General features: G+C 42.5%; 1 protein-coding gene across 1 annotated transcript in view; it reads right to left on the reverse strand.

Moving 5' to 3' along the window:
- Positions 1-15,591, reverse strand: part of LOC129696072 (protein disulfide-isomerase TMX3-like) — a 101,665-nt gene that overhangs the window by 55,896 nt on the left and 30,178 nt on the right. Inside the window, exon 7 of the mRNA XM_055633479.1 lies at positions 12,736-12,802. Coding sequence (XP_055489454.1) covers positions 12,736-12,802 — 67 coding nt within the window. The remainder of the gene's footprint in view (positions 1-12,735; positions 12,803-15,591) is intronic.

Here is a 15,591-nt window from a genome sequence, read left to right on the forward strand (position 1 = left end):
CCCTTTCCATAGCGGATAAGCAAACAAGTATTTCAGCATAAAATGTTGAATGACTCACACCATTTCCTCTAATTGTTGTGCAGTTACAGTGAAAAAGCCATTGATTGCTTTTAAAAGGTCACTGCATTACAATGAATAAATAACGCCAGGGGTTAAATGCTTGGTTATTAAATAGATTTCCATCTTTTTAAAGAAATTGCAGTATGTAATAATGAGAAAAAGAAAGCTCTTAAGAAAATGTTTCATTCTGGATTACTGCCAATTTTAAATTTGGAACAAAATGAAGAGAAAGGGAATGGGGCAGCAGAATAGGGTGATTTCACGAAAGGTCACTGGAGCGTAGATCCCCACCCACGTGACCGAAAATCTGAAGTGGAGGACATGCTATACATCCGGTACATGTTAATGGATGGGAAAACACGCACTTTCACACCCGTTAAAAACATCGAAAACGGCCAGTTTTTGAGCTGTAATTTCTGTGCCAGTCGGGGTGACCATGAGGCACAGCTACCTAGATTTACAGTCCAAAAAAAAGATAGAAACTAAGGTAAATTCAAGAGGGAGCTGAAGGTGCAAATCCAGCGGAAGTGCTTATCGGACATTTGCCGTGGAGATTTAAAGTTCCAAAATATCGGGAATTATCGTGTTTGCTCACTGCATTTCATCAAAAGTACGGCATTATTGACTTTTTTATCTTTATTGATGAAATGTAGCGAGCAAACGCGATAATTCCCGATATTTTGGATCTTAAAATCTCCACGGCAAATGTCCGATAAGCACTTCCGCTGGATTTGCACCTTCAGCTCCCTCTTGAATTTACCCTAGTTCTATTTTTTTTTGGACTGTAAATCTAGGTAGCTGTGTCTCACGGTCACCCCGACTGGCACAGAAATTACAGCTCAAAAACTGGCCGTTTTCGATGTTTTTAACGGGTGTGAAAGTGCGTGTTTTCCCATTCACTAACATGTACCGGATGTATAGCATGTCCTCCACTTCAGATTTTCGGTCACGTGGGTGCGGATCTACGCTCCAGTGACCTTTCGTGAAATCACCCTATAGAGCAGGTCTGGTAAACATACATGTGGTGGTCAAACTTTGTGCAAAACCACTTAAAAATAACAAACGTTAAAACGCATCACCTAAATTTATATATGTCCATAAACATAAATGTATCAAAGTATTAAAAATATAAATAACATGGGGCATTTCCAGGGACAAAGATTAACAATTCATTGTAGATATTTCTTCTACAGCATACATTTTAAAATAATTTAAACATTTGTCATTGCTGTCACTAATTCATGATTTTCACTTTCCTTTTGTAATGAAATGAAACCAGCTGATGATACTGGATTTCCCCTAGATTCTCAGTGTATAACAGAAGCTCCAATACACCTGAAACAGTAATAGCTCTGCTGCCGTGAAGAAATGTTGCTTAGAATGCTCCTGCTTCTTCCATGGTAAGTTTTGCTTTACAAGTATAATATTCTGATATAATTTAGTTGCTGCAGGTCCTTAAACGTAAAATGTATAACTTATTAATTGATGATGTTAATGTATTAGCGGTTACTTGTTTAAATAATTCAAAATAGGAAAAACATATTCAGCCCCTCATGTCTGTTCTGCCATGCCATAAGATCTATGTTAATCTTCTAACTCAACGCTATTATCTAGCACTGATTCTATGTCCGTACATTTCCTTAATATTTAAAGAAATCCAACTGTCATGAATATATTCAGTAACTAACCCTCCAAAAGCCTCTTGGGTAAAGAATTCTACATGTGCTCCACCCAAGAGAAAATTATTTTTGTCTTATTATGAGACAGAGCTGAATGAGGAAACTACATTTAGAAAGCCTAGCCAGGGGAAAGAAAAACAGCTTGTACCCATGAAACCCTCTCAGCCTCTATTCTTCTAAATTTCCGAAAATAGATTGAGTCTGCTTCACCTCAAGTCCCAAACGTCCCATCCAGTTATTAGCCTGAAGGGCCCCTGAACCAATATGTCTACTATCTGTTTTTCTCCACAAATGCAGCTGATCTGTTGTTGCTCCAGCAGTTTGTTTTTGTTGCCCAGGAATTAACTGATGAGTTGTTATTGTATTCTTGCAACTATGCCCTTCTTCAAATGAGAAAACTGGACTTCGAAACAATATTCCAGATGTGTTCTCACAAGGATTAAATATATTGGAGCAACGTACTCTTACAGTAAAGGCCAATGTAATATTTTCCACATTAATATGTCCACTGTCACTGGAATCACTTCTAAGAAACAACAGGTGCAGGCCATCAGATCCTGAGGCATTTATGCCATTTAGTTCCATTCATCTTCTCAATACAAATTTATAATAAATGCCAGTTTTCTTGACCTTCTGAAAAGGTTAAATGCTTTTAAATATATAAGTGATATATAATGGGATCCTGGACTAGGTTATAGCTTATATTTTGTCTCAAGCAGGCCTTTTTCAGTGGATTGATAAGAGAGAGAGACAAGCCTGGGCTTGCCTCAGGTTGCTGTGTATTGTCACAATGACCGGTGCTGTTGAAATGTGTCTACCAATTGATGAGAGAGAGAAGCTCAGACTTGTCTCGGTGATGTATATTGAGACAATGACCGACGCCTTTGAGATGTATTGTCTTGAAAGTACCAACTGATAAGATGCCTTTGAAATGTGTCTATTAATTGACAAGAGACAAGCTCAGACGCATCCTGTGGTAATGTGTATTGACTGTATCTCGGACCATGACTAACATCTTTGGAATGTGACTAAGTGATGAACACACAGTATAAAATATTATGCAAGTCTTTGTTCATTGAAGTGATGGCACGGGGGAAGTCACATGTCGGTGTTGCTTATTGTGGTGCATCCCCATCACTTCCACAAGCAGATGATCAGTAAAGCTGGAGTTAGTCTAACTAACATTTTTGTGAGTTGTCTGTTTATTAAGTACTGAAACTTATCACTTCTAATTGATTTTAAATCTGTAATTTCCGATTAGTCCTGGGAGGTTAAGTGTGTCTTTTTTGTTAAATTACATATCATTTCCTTTATTCCCCAATATAGTTTCTCATTGGTCGGTCTTAATGAACTTTCAATAACATCTCTCCTTTTTTTGTATCTACATAAGCTGTTAACGTCTATTTTTTATTTATTTTTTTTCATAATGGCGGTTCACTCCTACAGAATTCACAAATTACTGACAAAAATATCTGCGAAAGTGATTAAAAATCTGCTCTTAAAGTTCATGGGAAAAAAAATAATCGAATAAACAACTTGCATTCTTTGATGCTTGTGCTGATGACATGGTTTTGCGTTCCATTTTTTGAGGAATGCCCTCTAGTCTCTGACATGTCCATGCTGAGAAAAAGGTTCTGAATGTCTAACCTAGCTGTGCCTTCATAATTAAAATCCAGGTAATTTAGTTGCATCAGCCCCTCATCCTCAAGCCTTCATCACCCTCTCTCCACTGTCATCAATACAATTTGCTTAATTGTCTGTTTCCTACCTATTGAAGACATGCTCCTTGCTCTCTTTACTTGATTTCTGACATTCCCGGTCCCGATTGTCAATGGCCTACTCAGTTTCATGCGATACAGATCTGCCTGACCAGCTGAGCAATTCCAACATTTTCAGTTTTTCTTTAAAAAAAACAGATCTATTCTCAAAATCTTAGAGCATAAATAGGAAAATATTACCTGCTCATTCTCCTTTGCCTGTATGGGACGAGTGACAAACATGACACTGGACAATTTCAGATTCCCTCCACACTTGCTAATGTAATTGCTTGATCAAATCCCCTTCACAAATAATATAGGCAATTATCTTGCTTATTGGGTTAATTAGGCTTAAAAGGTTACAAAGGAGTAAAAATTCAGTTCATAGCTTACAAAAGTAATTTTAAAATTAATGTATCGAATCAGCACTATACATACAATTACATATTTCTAACTCGTTAAACAAGCGAGAAATAAAAACGTTTATAGTATATTTAAGTTAATTTGAAAATTTTCAAATATTTTCAATTACTTTCAAATACCTATGCTTGTAAACTATTCTCTTGCTTTCATAGCTGGGACCTGTGCAGCAGACCATTCTCAGCATTTATCGGATACAACGCAATAAAGCGAAGAGTGACTTTACAGGTGTTCTGCCAAGATAAAGCCGTAATCAACATCTTAAAGAAGATTAAGTACAATCTGCCCAATGGCATTAAACAGGATGTGACTATGGTTAGCAATGACATTTTTCTATCTGTCTACTTTCCGATGTCATACAATTCAACAGATCTCATTGAAGGCTACAAAAATGAAATTATTCAACAAATGCTAGCAAATGTGTCAAACCACGGGTACAAGCTTAAGTACAACAGCCTCTGCCGGAAACATCAACACCTCGCACTGGTGCATCCCAAATGTATCAAAGAATGCCGCAACAGAATGATTGCGACTAAATAATAAAGCAACTGAAAATAGTGATGGGAAAAGAAAAACATTGAAATCAGTTGTTCAGGAAATCTCTTCAGTAATGTGATGGTATTTATCGACTTCAATTGTTCTTCCTCTTCCCTTCCCTCCCATGTGAGCACCGTGCACAGTTCTGGCCTGGATGTTCTGGAAGGATGTGGAGGATTTGGAGAAGGTGCAGAAGAGGTTTACCAGGATGCTGTCTGGATTAAGGGCTATTAACTATAAGAGGTTGGGCAAACGGATTGTTTTCTCTGGAGTGCCAAACGGTAACATAGACCTGTACAGGCCCATCTGTCCACAATGTCCATGCAAAGTATGTTAAGCTCTGCCTGCATCTGATCCATATCCCTCCATTTCCATACATACATGCACCTATACAAAAGCTGCTTAAATGCCACGATCATAATTGCCACCACCACCACCACCAGGAAAAAAGGACAACTGGAAAAAAGCTTAAATTGAGAGGCATGGATAGGGTAGATGCTAAAAACCCCCCCCCCCCCCCCCCCCCAAAGTGGAAATAATAAGGGCAAGAGGGCATAGGTTTAAGGTGAGAGGGACAACGTTTAAAGATGATGTGCAGGGTAAGTTTTATAACACTGAGAGTGGAAGGTGCCTGGAAAGCAATGCAGGGTAATGGTGGAAGCAGACATGACAGTGCTTAAGAGAGCTGTAGATAGGAATATGGATATGCAGAGAATGGTGGGATTTAGATCACTTGCAGGCAGAGGGGGGATTTGTTTACACAGGCATCATGTTAGGCACAGACATTGTGAGCCGAAGGGCCAGTAGCTATATTGCACTGCTCCAAGGAGGAAGTACTGTCGACTATTTTCCTTGTTTTCCCCAATTTGGATATGAGTGTATTTGGATACTATAAATCACAAAAACACATTGTTTTTAAAACAATGGAAAATTAAAATTAAGTTGCTATGGAGATTATTACTTTTTATTTTCAATTAAGTTATATGATTTCAAAAATGATCTCCCAACCTTGTTTACATAAATAATTTAGTTGAATGTTTATATCCTGATTTCATGGCATGTTGCCCTCAGAAATGTATTGTGCAAGTTTATTATGCCCACCAGGTCCTTTAGTTTAGTATTGCAAACTAAAATTGTCTTAGTTTACAATATTAGAACAGTTCTTCAAAATATCAGTTGAGAAGGATATCTTGTATGTCTCTTTTCAATTCATTCTCTGAGACACTTCACTAATTTGGCTAGCCCAGTCCACATAAGATTACGCTTGTTACATGCTTCACTAATTTATTTATTTGTATTTTGTCCTGGACTGTTAGCAAAAGCACAAAAATATTCTCACCATAATTTTCCAGCCTTTTGCAATTTAATAGATTCCCTATCATACAATCATCCCCCCCCTCTCCCCAAGTCAAAATCATCTCTACGGCTTTATTCCAACTCTTTTCAGGGCCATCACATTTCCTTTCCCATTGTGCATCTTATGTAAAAGAGAAGTATTCTTGCATTTATTCCCTAACCACATAGGGATAATTATGATTAAGTCACTACTTGCACCATGAATTAATCTACTATGTTGAAAAAGTTCTAGGGGTTATTTTAAACATATTCTTTATCATTATAAAGTAGTCTTGGTTGGTAATGCCATAAGCTATTATGAAACTTTCCTGACGGAACCAGATTTATTAAAAAAAAAAAATTAAGGTTGCTACTCCTTACCCTCAACTGCTCCCATTTATCTTTATTTGTACACTCTATACGTACTAGTTCAAAGATAGTAAGAACTCCTCATTATTTTGCAAAGATTGCCAAATCACTTGAATGGACAGGAATTGCAGATTTGTATTAACTAATACAGCTTTTAAGTACCTTGAAAAATGTGCAATTTGCTGCATCATTCGGTATTTTTAAGGCAGAGATTGCCAGATTCTTGATTAGTAAGGGTGTCATGTGTTATGGTGAGAAGGCAGAAGAACAGGGTTGAGAGGGAAAGATAGATCAGCCATGATTGAATGGGCAGAGTAGACTCTTTGGACCAAATTACCCAATTCTGCTCCTATGACATATGAATTTATGTGATTTAAGTTTTTAATGTTGCATTAAGCTAGTTACACCCAAATATTATTTCTCACTAATTTTATATATGACAGCAACTTCATTAAACTATTTCCAAATATTTTATCAATAAGATTATTTATGTACCATTAATTAATTTATGTTACTGAAACTTTGTACAATCAGATGCATTACTTTTAATTTTATCTTTGCAGCACTTGGTATAATGTATAGAAGTTAATTAAAATATTAACTTTTTGCATTCTGGAGTGGTGTTTCCTGATTTTTTTTGTTTTAAATGGTTGCTTACCAATTTGATGCATCAAGGATACTGGGTGCCAGGGATGTCTTGCACAGAAATTACCCATTGGGTACAAGTGCTGGACTAGGGGACAATTGTTATACCTTTATGGACAGCTCTCTACAAATGTAGAATTGAGATCCACTACCTTAGTGCTGACTGCAAATTAAGGGTCAGTATTCATCTAACACACAGTCCTGTCTCATTCTCGGCCCAATAACTACCGCAATATCAAATCAAATCTATTTGATTCTGGTGCACTGAAAGCCAACACCCTTGCCCTTCCATTGCGGCCTTTGCCGACAAGCCGAAGGCACTATAACAGTGAATATAGGCTGGACACAGATCAGAATACATAAGGACCAAGATGTGGTCAGGATCTTTTAAATTATTTGACAGAAAGCATCCTTCCAATCTCCATGGGTTTACATTGAAACTGAATGTAAAACAAATTGTAAATATTGGTGGCGATCACAAATTAAGCTGCATTAACACCACCAAAGCAGAGCGATGTAATCTTAGATACATGCTGCTTCTCCAAGAGCTAACCAATCTCAGATTTGGTTGTCATTTGGTTCCTCATATGACGTCAAAGAGCACACACAAGTTAAAGAGGTTACAGCCCAGATCCCAAAGGAACATGTCTGAAGAAGGGTTTCAGCCCGAAACTTTGCCTATTTCCTTCGCTCCATAGATGCTGCTGCACCCGCTGAGTTTCTCCAGCATTTTTGTGTATCCCCAAGGAACACCACTGGTCACAGACCTCCAGTCAGAAAAACACCATCCCACCTCCTGCTTCTGTGTGTAAGCAGTTCTGAATCCAAACTACCAAGTCACCATGGACCCCATGGATCTTCTGGATCAGCCCATCATGAGGCATATTTATTTGTTTTTTTTAAAAAACATTAATATGCCTGTAAATCTGCAGTAAGTTACATAGATCCATTCCAGTGCAAATGACAATTCAGCACATAGGCGTGAAACATGAAAAGCTCACACGTTTTAGATTCAGGAACAGTAAATGACAGTAGTTTTGGATGGAACTCGCGCCATTTACTAGTGAATTCCGGGCTCGGTTTACACTTACTGGAAGTTTTGGAATTTAATCAAATGTTATTGCTGGATTATCCCCGAGCTTTCTGCACTTACGTTCTTGTTTTCACAGATAGGTTTTCATGAATATATATTTGCATGTAAAACTTCAATTTTAATCAATTTGTATGCTCACACAGATATATAACAAAAGAAAAAGACGCAATCTATGGAATAACGAAATCATTCATTCATGGGCCTCAGTATTATTTATCATTTCAACCTGGCATTCTCCTGGTGTTGGTTTGGCAACAACTCTGCCCAAGACCACATTCAATTGCAGAGTCTTGAATGCAGCCTAGTCCACTTGCCCCCATTTACACTTCATGCTGCCTCGGGAATGCAGCCTAGCTAATTAACTGTCATTTTGACACTGGCCATTCCCTGTATGATACTGTACGCATTTTTCAATTGCTTTTAAAATCTATTGCATATGGTTTCAAAAATAAGACTGGACATGATGATTTAAATATATTTTCCTCAGGACACTTGTACATAATTACCATAATTAGGTTACTGGACTATATAATGACCAAGCAAAGGGACAAAGTGAGTATTTTTATTCAAGTGTTTATCTAATTACTTGGGCCCTTTTGAAGCTCTGCAGCACCATTTACACTCATGTATTAGTTTTACAGACCATCAATTACTCACAGACCTGGATTATTTTAAACTGATAAAATATAAAAACCAAAAAGAAATCAGTGAAAAATAAAAAGCAACCAATCATAATTTATATTTTGCTTTCAGAATGCTACATATTGCTATCCAAACACATTTAGAGTTGATCATCCAATCCAGTTTCCTTATGGCACAATGATGGGGAAATAAAACACAGCAAAAGTACAGGTCAAAGTAGAACAATAGAACAAACAGCATAATTATGTGAATGGAATTAGGCAAATAAAAGGAAAATCTCAAAACTTACAAACTAGCCTGTACATATTGCAGGATCCTGCCAGGTTTCCAACACTTGTAAAGGCTACAGGAATTGACAATGTCTCCATTTTAATGTTCAACAGTAAATTATCTATTCTGAACTTGTGAAACAGCGCAAGTTCATGAATAGATACATTAACTAACACAAAAAGAAAGAATGAGGAAGAAGAGTACTTTGCTTACAAATTCAAACCACTAATGGGCCCGTCTCACGGTGCGAGTCCACCCACGAGTGATCCCGAGTGAAAGAAAAAAAATCACACTCGCGGATGTCTATGAGATTCCAAGTTTATGTTCACGAGGTGAAACGAGTTCCCATGTGTATGTCTAAGTTTGCCATTTACTTCTCATTTCTGCGATGTACCAAGTTCCACTCCCGAGTTACCAAGTTCATCTTGTTGTTTGTACCATCGCCCGGTGGGGAATCGCCTCAGCGCAGAGGGAGAAGAGGGAAGAGACTGCAGCCCTAAGATTTTTGCCTCCACCACAGTGAGGAGGTGTTTGGAGGACTCACTGTGGTGGATGTTAATTTGTGTTTATTGTTGTTTATTATTGTATCATTCTATGTATGACTGCAGGCACGAAATTTTGTTCAGACCGTAAGGTCTGAATGACAATAAAGGAAATTCAATTCAATTCAATTCAAATTCAATTCAAAATTCAATTCAATTCATCTCCCGAGTCAACCGTGAATGAAGGTCTGTTTTAAGTATCAAATAGAGGGGTTGGACAGCATCTCATACAGTAAGTATATTCTGATTCAGTATTGAAAGTTATTCAATTTCAGAACTTAAAACTAGGCAGGATCTTGGCCCTGCACTCGCTGCAATTGTGCAGCAAGGAGGCGGTGGCGGCGAAGCAACAGTGTTAAAGAAGACAGCTCCATCCTGAATTTACTGCCAGGTCTACACACTGCGGGGAGACGGGAGATGAAATCTTTGAATGTGGAAGGGTGTCTCCGCGCCTGCTCGTTCTAAGCGGAATATATTTTTAGTTGCCTTTCAAGCCGTGCTTTGGTATTATTCCTTGTTTTTGTTTATTCGCACACACGTTTCGTGTGTGAGGGTGTGAGAAGTCCATGCCGGGTGCCGGCCAGCCACAGCCGCTGTTCTTTCACATCAGTTGCACATCAGATTGTTGGGAGACGGAGCTCAGGGTTCGCCTCCTGAGCTGCTTTGGTGCCCAGGCATGAGTTGAGGTGGAGGGAAGCTGGGGGGTGGGGGATGCGTAGGCGTCATTAATCGGTCTGGGGTGACAAGGCTCTTGGGTTAGGCTGGGATCATTCTCTGCTCTCATCGCTCTCTTTTTGTGTGTGCATTAGCAGGGGGAAGAGCTGTCTACCTCGCTGAGGCACAAGACCTCTGCCGCCTGCCCCTTGCAGCCATCAACTGGTTTGTTCCTTTGGTGTGCCTCATCTGCCCAGCTCCCATCCCAGCGCTGCCCCAGCTCTCTGCCCCATTCTCTTGGAAATGTTGCTTCCGCCACTGTAACGAGGAGGGGTCTGGCTGGCTGGCTTGGTGGGCAGGAAGAGGGAGTGGGTACAAACCACCAAATCCATTCTCAAAAGTCGGGCAGAGCCGTGTAGAACTCACGTTTCTCTCTGCTTCATATACGTGGGAATTCCCTCAGTATGGTCACTCAGCATCTCTGGGGAGAAGGAATGGGTGACGGGATGACGTTTTCAAAATTCTGTTGCGTCTTTGTGTTACTCCAGCACTGTGTTCACTTTTTGTCAACCAGCATCTGCCCTTCTTGTGTAAAACATTATTTGTATCCGTGGCAGTTGATTGTCGCTCCCTTCAGTTTCCCAGGGGCAATGGGACGGGACTGGAGTTGGGAGGGGGAGGGAGGTGGGGGTTGGGGTGACTTAGTACGGGAGACAAGTGTAGGATAGGTGTACTGACTGTATGGGCAGACACTTTTGATGTGATTGCCCACCAGTCTCAAAAGCCACTGTGTCTCCCTGTCCCTGGGATAGCAGGGGGCCGATCAAACAGCACAATACCCCCCTCCCCCTCCACGCCAACACAAAGGGCAACAATCCCAAGGCTTTAGCGTCAGAAACAGCGGGCAGGCGGCAATCACCCGCCATAACGCGAGAGAGATCATGCACTATTGTAGATCTCTTTTGCAAGTCAATGTTTCTGTCTTTCTCCATCTCATTCTTGGCCCTGTCTGTCGCCACCCCCACCCCCACCCCTCTGCTTCCCGCCATGCGTGTGACCCCCTTTCCTCCCCTCTCCAGCTCCCCGCCCATTGCACCGGGCGCGGGGGCTTTGCACCATCTTCACGTCGCCCCGGGGCAGGCGCTCGGGGGCTCTCTCCCAGCGTGGCCCCGGACCAGGGGGTGGGGGTGGGGGGAGTCAGCGGGCACACCGGCTCTGCCACACCATGGGCCGCCGCCAACCAAGCCACCCGTCCATGTCCACACGCTCGGTAGAACACGAGCTGAGACTGGGAACTGTGCTGCCCTTGCCCCCTCCCTCTGCAACTGCAAACAACCCCACTCTCCTGCTCACCTAACCCGCCCATCCCTTCTCTCTGGGTATTGAAGGCGCTTCTGGTCTGCAGTGTGCAATAGTCACCAAAATACACTGCATCTTTGGAAAGGAAAAATACAAAACATGTCAATCTCACTGGATAGGCCATAAGGTGCTGTACAACCCGGAAACAGGTCCTTCGGCCCAGCTTGGCCGTGCCGTCCAAGTTGGCGTCTTGGGGTAGTCCTATTTGCCCATATCCCTCTAAACCCTCCCCATCCATTAATCTGTTGTTAATAACCTCAAGAAAATATTAAGTCTACGTGAGCCTGCTTCAGTTTCCTGGGTCCAACTCAGAGAGAAATCTCCCTCCTTTCCAGGGTTAATCACTCTGTTTATAATACTCTCTGCATTATGAAGTCCTCGACAGTGAACCCCATGGGCAATCACTACCAACGTGTCTTCCCACACAGTCAGTACACCTCTCGTACACTTGTCTCCCGTACTAAGTCGCCCCCAACCACCCCCCCCCCCCCCCCCCCCCCCCCCCCCCGCCCTCCTCCCCCACCTTTCCCACCCAACTCCAGTCCCGTCCTGATTCCCTGGGAAACTGAAGGGAGCGACAATCAACTGCCACGGATACAAATAATTGTTGATGCTGGTTGACAAGAAGTGAACACACAGTGCTGGAGTAACACAAAGACGCAGCAGAATTTTGGAAACATCATCCCGTCACCCATTCCTTCTCTCCAGAGATGCTGCCTGTCCCGCTGAATTAAAGATTGCCTACGGCAGATTCACGGGTCACTACGGCAAACTCACGGGCCACTACGTTCTTACAACGAGTTTAAATGTTTCAAATTTTTAACTTCAAGAGTAAATTTGACTCGTGGAAATCTTTAAACATGTTTAAAATTTATCAAGAGTTTACAAGTTTCCCGGGTACCTGCCGTTAGCGCCACGAGTCGCTACGTTGCGTCCACGAGTTCCCAAGTTCCCGCTACGTTGATTGTACGTGATTACCATGAGTTTAATTTGTTTTAAACTCGGGGTCACTCGTGGGTCGACTCGCACCGTGAGACAGGGGTTTTATTAAAGAGTCAGTAAAGTGAAGATTTGCCAGTAAATCTGAAGGGCAATGCCACAAATATCTGTACATTTAAGTTACAGGAATTCAGGAGCATTGCTTGGAGAGTCGGATTGTTCTTAAAGGTATTTTTTATTTATTAAAGTAACAAGGTGGTAAAGGCTTTAATGCTTAGTGAAGCATTACTTGTCTGGATGTACAAAGAAAAATGTACCAAGACCAATTTCATTTTATTGCTTTTCATATATCTCCTGCTCTCCAACCACCTCCACCAAAAAAAAAAGCCTTTGAACAAACTTGAATTAAGAACAAACCACCCTTCTCTACTCACCATCATACGTGTAATAGGTTCCATCTTTGAACACCAACACAGCAGGAAGTTCCTGGACAGCGACATCCTGGTGGAAAAATAGAATAATAAACTCACAAACTGGCTTCAATATTCTCCATTGAAATGATAGGACTGAGAACTTTCTAACAAAGCAAATACTACAACTAAGGTACACAAAAATGCTGGAGAAACTCAGCGGGTGCAGCAGCATCTAAGGAGCGAAATCTGAAGAAGGGTTTCGGCCCGAAACGTTGCCTATTTCCTTTGCTCCATAGATGCTGCTGCACCCGCTGAGTTTCTCTTGCATTTTTGTGTACCTTCGATTTTCCAGCATCTGCAGTTCCTTCTTAAGTACTACAACTACATGGGCATGTCCCAGCTTGACAGACTATAACTAATGTGGTTATACAGGAATTAATGCATATGCCACAATTATCAATCTTACATCATTGCTTTGGATGAGGGGACCAAGTGCAGCATTTCCAAGTTTCTAATTATGTCAAACTTCATGAACAATAATGTAAATTATCCAAACCGTATTTTTCCAATTTCCAGAGATGATGAACACTGGATAGGCTAGATTAGGAATTTCCAAGTTTAAGTAACTTAAATAGTGTGCCATTACATCTATTTCAGCTTCTCGAATAGCTTGCAAAATTAGAGCAAAGTAAAAGGAACTGGTTTGCATTTCCAAGTCCCAGATTTGTTTGGTCCTCTTAATTCCAGGTTGAACACAGATTTTCCGGCACCCTCAGTTCCAGAGCTTTTCTGGAATTATCCCATTTTCTGGACCAACAAAGGTCACATGATAATGAAATGACAATTCACCCCTGACCCACTAATGACAACGCTGTCGTGTCTCTAAAGCACCATTGAGACTCTGTAACTTAAATAACACCAATGCAAAATGTAAACTGACCAGAAATGGAATGAGCTGCTGACCCATCCACCATGCCAACCATCTGCCTGGCCATATCTAGTTCTGGATTCTGACCCTACTCCCAACTCACAAAATGCACCAGCGGGCCTTTCTTCACCCTCTGAAAGGAGAAAGTGCTGGAGGTAATTCAATGGGTTAGGTTCTCTGGAGAACAACCGGTAGATGACATCGGGACCCTTTCTCAGATTGATTCAGTCGGCCAAGTTACTCCAGCACTTTGTGTCGTTTCACTTTAAAACTAGCCGCGGATGTTGCTGGTCTGCATCAGCGAGACCTTCATCACCAGTTCACACGACCGTTGTTGTGGCTCACATTGTAGCTCGTCAGTGTGCCCCTACCGACAGAATTTGCTTGGTCAACATAGGGCTCCCTCAACGCTCACCTGCTGTTGCTTCCAAGGTGGAGTATGTCAGTGACTGGGGCAGAAGGAAGCGGCAGTGGTGGGTGGAGCCCCAACTTCCAATCTTCAGGTCGCCGCCACCTCCTCCCATCGTCCCCCCTCCACCGGCAACGGCACCGGCACCTAGTTTTAAAGTGAAACGTCACAAAGTGCTGGATTAACTCAGCTGAATGAATCAGTCTGAGGAAGGGTCTCGATGTCAACTGTCCGTGTTTACCAGAGATCCTGATCCGCTGAATTACTACAGCACTTTGTGTCCTTTTGGTGGGTGAATAAAGGCTCGCCTGTGCATTTTGAAAACCGGGAGCAGGGTTGGAAACCAGAGGTCTAAACAGCCAGGGTGACAGTGGGAGCCAGGATGGGTCGGCAGGTCAGTCCGCTATATCCGATATGTTACAAGGGGGTAATTAAAATGACGGTTTACTGTATTGTCTTTGAAACACAATTAGGAGAGAAGATTGAGAGCAAAAGCATTGAAAACTTGGGCTTTCTTTGGTTGAAAAATTCAAATTCCTAGGAGTCAATGTCACCAACACCTTCTCCTGAACCATCCATTGTGGCGACACTTGGTGGCAACCCAAGGGCACAACGAACCATTGGCTCTAGAGGGCGGCGTCTTGGTGTGGGAGACGCTAGTCACAGGGTCGGTACCTGTTGGTATTTAAGGCCGGGCAACGAGGAGGAGTAGGGAGCTGTATTGGAGAGAATAAACACGTCTAGTGCACACAACTTGTGTCCGGCTGGATTCCTGCGAGTCCCCGCCACATTGGTGACCCCCGACGCCCAGGAGTGTAATCCTGGAAGGGAAATTGTTTTTAAATGCATTCTGCCGTTGCCGCCTAAGAGGCCGGACTCAACGCGGTCTCCCTGAAGCTGCCTACATTTTGGACCTTGCAGCTGAGGGTTTGGTTTCGACAGGCCGAATCCCAATTTTACATCCGCGGCGTTACAGCTGACAAGACTCGCTATCACTATGTGGTTAGCGCCATTGACCAGCAGACGGCCGGTCGGGTCATTCCTTACCCAGATAACCCGCTGGCGGCGTGCAAGTACACAGGCCTCAAGGAGCTGCTGCTCCGGATCTACGGGCTGAGCCGAATGCAGCGCGCCTGTCAGGTCCTTAACATGGGCGTGCTTGGCGACTAGATGCCCTCGGCACTCGGCACTCATGCTCAAGGGCGACCACCTGCCCTGCACGCTCATTGAATTTACCTACCTGCAGCAGATGCCGCGAGACCTCCGCCGGCAGCTCGTAGGGGAGTTTTGAAGATCCCATCCAGCTAGCGGCCCGCGCTGGAATACCTGGAACCGCTGGAATCGTTGGACCGGATTGATTCATCGCTCGGGCATGCCCAGCGACCCAGGACCATGCCCACAAGAGGGCCACGCCCACAAAAGCCACAGACAAGACAAGTGGCACAGGAGAGGAGGATGGCTGAGTACCAGAGCAGACAATTAGCACAGGAGAGGAAGATGGCTGAGCAGGAGAGGAGATCCAAAGAGAAGAATCTGGTGT

The sequence above is a fragment of the Leucoraja erinacea genome, chromosome 4, assembly GCF_028641065.1.
Source record: "Leucoraja erinacea ecotype New England chromosome 4, Leri_hhj_1, whole genome shotgun sequence".
In the NCBI taxonomy this organism is placed as follows: Eukaryota; Metazoa; Chordata; class Chondrichthyes; order Rajiformes; family Rajidae; genus Leucoraja; species Leucoraja erinaceus.